The sequence below is a fragment of the Protomyctophum parallelum genome (genome assembly GCF_964188405.1).
Source record: "Protomyctophum parallelum genome assembly, chromosome: 9".
In the NCBI taxonomy this organism is placed as follows: domain Eukaryota; kingdom Metazoa; phylum Chordata; class Actinopteri; order Myctophiformes; family Myctophidae; genus Protomyctophum; species Protomyctophum parallelum.
Window position 1 is genome coordinate 42,827,950 of NC_139706.1, and position 6,130 is coordinate 42,834,079.

Genomic DNA, 6,130 nt, shown 5'->3' on the forward strand with positions numbered 1-6,130 from the left:
TGTATAAGACAGGTACCTCTCTGTGGGGGGTCTGTAGAGTGTGTATAAGACAGGTACCTCTCTGGGGGAGGTCTGTATAGTGTGTATAAGACAGGTACCTCTCTGCGGGAGGTCTGTAGAGTGTGTATAAGACAGGTACCTCTCTGGAGGAGGTCTCTAGAGTGTGTATAAGACAGGTACCTCTCTGTGGGAGGTCTGTAGAGTGTGTATAAGACAGGTACCTCTCTGGGGGGGGGTCTGTAGAGTGTGTATAAGACAGGTACCTCTCTGGGGGGGTCTCTAGAGTGTGTATAAGACAGGTACCTCTCTGGGGGAGGTCTGTAGAGTGTGAATAAGACAGGTACCTCTCTGGAGGAGGTCTGTAGAGTGTGTATAAGACAGGTACCTCTCTGTGGGAGGTCTGTAGAGTGTGTATAAGACAGGTACCTCTCTGTGGGAGGTCTGTAGAGTGTGTATAAGACAGGTACCTCTCTGTGGGGGGTCTGTAGAGTGTGTATAAGACAGGTACCTCTCTGGGGGAGGTCTGTATAGTGTGTATAAGACAGGTACCTCTCTGTGGGGGGTCTGTAGAGTGTGTATAAGACAGGTACCTCTCTGGAGGAGGTCTGTAGAGTGTGTATAAGACAGGTACCTCTCTGGGGGAGGTCTGTAGAGTGTGTATAAGACAGGTACCTCTCTGGAGGAGGTCTGTAGAGTGTGTATAAGACAGGTACCTCTCTGGAGGAGGTCTCTAGAGTGTGTATAAGACAGGTACCTCTCTGTGGGAGGTCTGTAGAGTGTGTATAAGACAGGTACCTCTCTGTGGGAGGTCTGTAGAGTGTGTATAAGACAGGTACCTCTCTGTGGGAGGTCTGTAGAGTGTGTATAAGACAGGTACCTCTCTGTGGGGGGTCTGTAGAGTGTGTATAAGACAGGTACCTCTCTGTGGGAGGTCTGTAGAGTGTGTATAAGACAGGTACCTCTCTGGAGGAGGTCTCTATAGTGTGTATAAGACAGGTACCTCTCTGTGGGAGGTCTGTAGAGTGTGTATAAGACAGGTACCTCTCTGTGGGAGGTCTGTAGAGTGTGTATAAGACAGGTACCTCTCTGTGGGAGGTCTGTAGAGTGTGTATAAGACAGGTACCTCTCTGGGGGAGGTCTGTAGAGTGTGTATAAGACAGGTACCTCTCTGTGGGGGGTCTCTAGAGTGTGTATAAGACAGGTACCTCTCTGTGGGAGGTCTGTAGAGTGTGTATAAGACAGGTACCTCTCTGGAGGAGGTCTGTAGAGTGTGTATAAGACAGGTACCTCTCTGTGGGAGGTCTGTAGAGTGTGTATAAGACAGGTACCTCTCTGTGGGAGGTCTGTAGAGTGTGTATAAGACAGGTACCTCTCTGTGGGAGGTCTGTAGAGTGTGTATAAGACAGGTACCTCTCTGTGGGAGGTCTGTAGAGTGTGTATAAGACAGGTACCTCTCTGGAGGAGGTCTGTAGAGTGTGTATAAGACAGGTACCTCTCTGTGGGGGGTCTGTAGAGTGTGTATAAGACAGGTACCTCTCTGGGGGAGGTCTGTATAGTGTGTATAAGACAGGTACCTCTCTGTGGGGGGTCTGTAGAGTGTGTATAAGACAGGTACCTCTCTGGAGGAGGTCTGTAGAGTGTGTATAAGACAGGTACCTCTCTGGGGGAGGTCTGTAGAGTGTGTATAAGACAGGTACCTCTCTGGAGGAGGTCTGTAGAGTGTGTATAAGACAGGTACCTCTCTGGAGGAGGTCTCTAGAGTGTGTATAAGACAGGTACCTCTCTGTGGGAGGTCTGTAGAGTGTGTATAAGACAGGTACCTCTCTGTGGGAGGTCTGTAGAGTGTGTATAAGACAGGTACCTCTCTGTGGGAGGTCTGTAGAGTGTGTATAAGACAGGTACCTCTCTGTGGGGGGTCTGTAGAGTGTGTATAAGACAGGTACCTCTCTGTGGGAGGTCTGTAGAGTGTGTATAAGACAGGTACCTCTCTGGAGGAGGTCTCTATAGTGTGTATAAGACAGGTACCTCTCTGTGGGAGGTCTGTAGAGTGTGTATAAGACAGGTACCTCTCTGTGGGAGGTCTGTAGAGTGTGTATAAGACAGGTACCTCTCTGTGGGAGGTCTGTAGAGTGTGTATAAGACAGGTACCTCTCTGGGGGAGGTCTGTAGAGTGTGTATAAGACAGGTACCTCTCTGTGGGGGGTCTCTAGAGTGTGTATAAGACAGGTACCTCTCTGTGGGAGGTCTGTAGAGTGTGTATAAGACAGGTACCTCTCTGGAGGAGGTCTGTAGAGTGTGTATAAGACAGGTACCTCTCTGGAGGAGGTCTGTAGAGTGTGTATAAGACAGGTACCTCTCTGTGGGAGGTCTGTACAGTGTGTATAAGACAGGTACCTCTCTGTGGGAGGTCTGTAGAGTGTGTATAAGACAGGTACCTCTCTGGAGGAGGTCTGTAGAGTGTGTATAAATAAGACAGGTACCTCTCTGGAGGAGGTCTGTAGAGTGTGTATAAGACAGGTACCTCTCTGGAGGAGGTCTGTAGAGTGTGTATAAGACAGGTACCTCTCTGGAGGAGGTCTGTAGAGTGTGTATAAGACAGGTACCTCTCTGGAGGAGGTCTGTAGAGTGTGTATAAGACAGGTACCTCTCTGTGGGAGGTCTGTAGAGTGTGTATAAGACAGGTACCTCTCTGGAGGAGGTCTGTAGAGTGTGTATAAGACAGTACCTCTCTGCGGGGGGTGTCTCTGGTCCTGGGGGGGTAGAGGTGGAGGCAGAGCGCGGTGGGAGGGGCGGCTTCTCATCCTCGCCATCTACCAATCAGAGGAAAGGAAATGTAACACCTTGGAATCAATCACAAGAGAGGAATCGAATGTATTCTTATACACTTTATATCACCTTAAAGGCCTAGTAAGTAACTATGTAACAATGTGTTCTGCATAACAAAAGCAAGCATAACAAAAGCAAGTACATTTACATTTACATTTATCACACGGCTTGGTTGAATGATCGATTCTGATTGGTCAATCGCTGAATTCAGCGGTGTGATATTTCTTAACCCATTCTGACCTGAGATCAGATTCATACGAGGTTTCCGCCGGACACACACTGGTCTGATGAACCCATTCTGACCTGAGATCAGATTCTAAAAATGTCAGTCGCTCTTCGATTTTTCAAAAATAGCAGACCTACAAGCTCGTATCGCGCCACTCGGTGGCGCGATATGAGCTTGTAGATCTGCTATTTTTAAATAGCTAAAGCATAACATGATGCTGACACCAAAATGGGTGCCCGGTCAGAATGGGTTAATAATGACCACTCCACTCTATTGCCTAATCAAAGCCTCAGCGCACCTGCTGCTTGGATTTTATGCTGTATCCAACATCACAGCCATGTAAACACACACACACAATGTCATTTGCAGATAGACATTGCTCTCAAGAAAGTTTTTTAATAAATGTCCGAGCGGAAACGAGCGATCTAAACACAAAGGTTCCGCCTTAGAAAACTTTGGTTCCTACCTAAATAAAACAACAGAAAAAATGCTGCGCTGACTGACACAGAGGCAGTTGAAAAGATTTGAAGTGAGAGCAACCGAAAATGTATTTTCTTTGATCAAAATCATAAAATGTTGAAACATGGAGATATATTTCCAAATATTCAAACGTATGTTTTGTTGTAAATGAATGTGGCCCCACATCATCATACAAGAGTGTTGATCCAAAGTGGTGAAAATGGAAGATCTACAAGCTCACATGCTTGCCGATCGGCTATATTCAGTGTCTCTGGAAAAACGTTGAATTTCCTGAAAAGCCAGCGTTCTTTTGGGACAGACCTGAGTAGTCCCGGTCGTCGGTGAGCGGGGTCTCCTCTCTGTCCACTGGGTAGAGCAGAGTGGTCACCAGACCCTGACTGGGCTGCAGGTACAACAGCACCAGCTCCGCTAACATCTTGAAGCGCTTCGGCTGAACCCCCTGAGACGTCTGTGAGAGAGAGAGGGGGGGGGGGGGGGTGGTAGAGGAGGAGAAGAGAGGGAGAGAGAAAGGGGTGGAGAGAGAGGGTGGAGACAGAGAGAGAGGTAGGGAGAGAGAGAGGCGGGAGGAGAGGTGGGGGAGAGCCAGAGAGAGAGAGAGAGAGAGAGAGAGAGAGAGAGAGAGAGAGAGAGAGAGAGAGAGAGAGAGACAGAGACACAGAGAGACAGAGAGAGACAGAGACACAGAGAGACAGAGAGAGGCAGAGAGAGACAGAGACACAGAGAGAAACAGAGACACAGAGAGACAGAGAGAGGCAGAGAGAGATAGAGACACAGAGAGAGACAGAGACACAGAGAGAGACAGAGACACAGAGAGAGACAGAGACACAGAGAGACAGAGAGAGGCAGAGAGAGACAGAGACACAGAGAGAGACAGAGAGAGAGAGACACAGAGAGAGACAGAGAGAGACAGAGAGAGAGAGAGAGAGAGAGAGACAGAGAGACAGAGAGAGGCAGAGAGAGACAGAGACACAGAGAGGCAGAGAGAGACAGAGACACAGAGAGAGACAGAGACACAGAGAGAGACAGAGACACAGAGAGAGACAGAGAGAGAGAGAGAGAGAGAGAGAGAGAGAGAGAGAGAGAGAGAGAGAGAGAGAGAGAGAGAGAGAGAGAGAGAGAGACAGAGACACAGAGAGAGACAGAGACACAGAGACACAGAGAGACAGAGAGAGACAGAGACACAGAGAGAGACAGAGACACAGAGAGAGACAGACAGACAGAGAGAGACAGAGACACAGAGAGAGACAGAGACACAGAGAGACAGAGAGAGGCAGAGAGAGACAGAGACACAGAGAGAGACAGAGACACAGAGAGAGACAGAGACACAGAGAGAGACAGAGACACAGAGAGACAGAGAGAGGCAGAGAGAGACAGAGACACAGAGAGAGACAGAGAGAGAGAGACACAGAGAGACAGAGACACAGAGAGAGACAGAGACACAGAGAGAGACAGAGACACAGAGAGACAGAGAGAGGCAGAGAGAGACAGAGACACAGAGAGAGACAGAGAGAGAGAGACACAGAGAGAGACAGAGACACAGAGAGACAGAGAGAGGCAGAGAGAGACAGAGACACAGAGAGAGACAGAGACACAGAGAGAGACAGAGAGAGATGAGGGAGTTGTGGAAAGACAAAGAGAGAAATTCAAGGACCAACAGTTTTTCTCTCATCCTAATTTATACTACAGTAACAGTATATAAATTCACACTGGAATATATTCCAGACGTGACGACACAGACCAAACACAGCATGTCAGTGAAACTCCCAGTGGCCCCGCCCAATACATCACACCACTTGTGTTTAACCCCTTAATCCCCTCCAGTCTGAGAGAACCGGACTTGAACTCTACCCAGATCGCCTGGCCCCCGCCTCCTCCTCACAAATAAAAACAAATAGCAGATCTACAAGTGTTTTGAGCTAGTAGATCTGCTATTGTTGGCTAATGGCTGGTGCTGAAGTGGTTAAGAAGTAGCAGACAACCCCAACAGCTCTTTATGGACGTTAAGGGTCTGGGTGAAAACCCCAACATTATCATAAGGAGCATGACAGACACATGCCTCTGATGTGGCAGGCTGGAGGGTGTGTGTGTGTGTGTGTGTGTGTGTGTGTGTGTGTGTGTGTGTGTGTGTGTGTGTGTGTGTGTGTGTGTGTGTGTGTGTGTGTGTGTGTTGGCGGGCAAGGGGGTTTGTGGGGGGGGAATCACAGCTGTTGGGCAGGGAGCACAAAGACTGCTGTGTGTGTGTGTGTGTGTGTGTGTGTGTGTGTGCGTGCGTGCGTGCGTGCGTGCGTGCGTGCGTGCGTGCGTGCGTGCGTGCGTGCGTGCGTGCGTGCGTGCGGCAGAGTGTGACTGAGCGAGAGCAAAAGAGCACTGCTTTCCAGCTGCTAGTGGAGCAAATTCAGTTTTCACTCACACTCGTGGTGTGTGCACGTGTGTGTGTGTGCGTGTGTGTGTGTGTGTACCTGCACAGCCAGAAATCCTTCTTCATCTGGAAGGATTCTGTATGTGTGGACATGCTTCTGAAACCTAGAGAGAGAGAGAGACATTTATGTTTTATTATATTGTAGATTGTTTTTCATCCGCACTTGCTTTGACAGTGTA

General features: G+C 48.8%; 1 protein-coding gene across 1 annotated transcript in view; it reads right to left on the reverse strand.

Moving 5' to 3' along the window:
* Positions 1–6,130, reverse strand: part of inppl1a (inositol polyphosphate phosphatase-like 1a) — a 63,195-nt gene that overhangs the window by 39,018 nt on the left and 18,047 nt on the right. The window contains exons 2-4 of the mRNA XM_083773436.1: positions 5,992–6,055; positions 3,833–3,980; positions 2,726–2,810 (exon numbers count right to left, since the gene is read on the reverse strand). Of these exons, the coding sequence (XP_083629562.1) occupies positions 2,726–2,810; positions 3,833–3,980; positions 5,992–6,055 (297 nt within the window). The remainder of the gene's footprint in view (positions 1–2,725; positions 2,811–3,832; positions 3,981–5,991; positions 6,056–6,130) is intronic.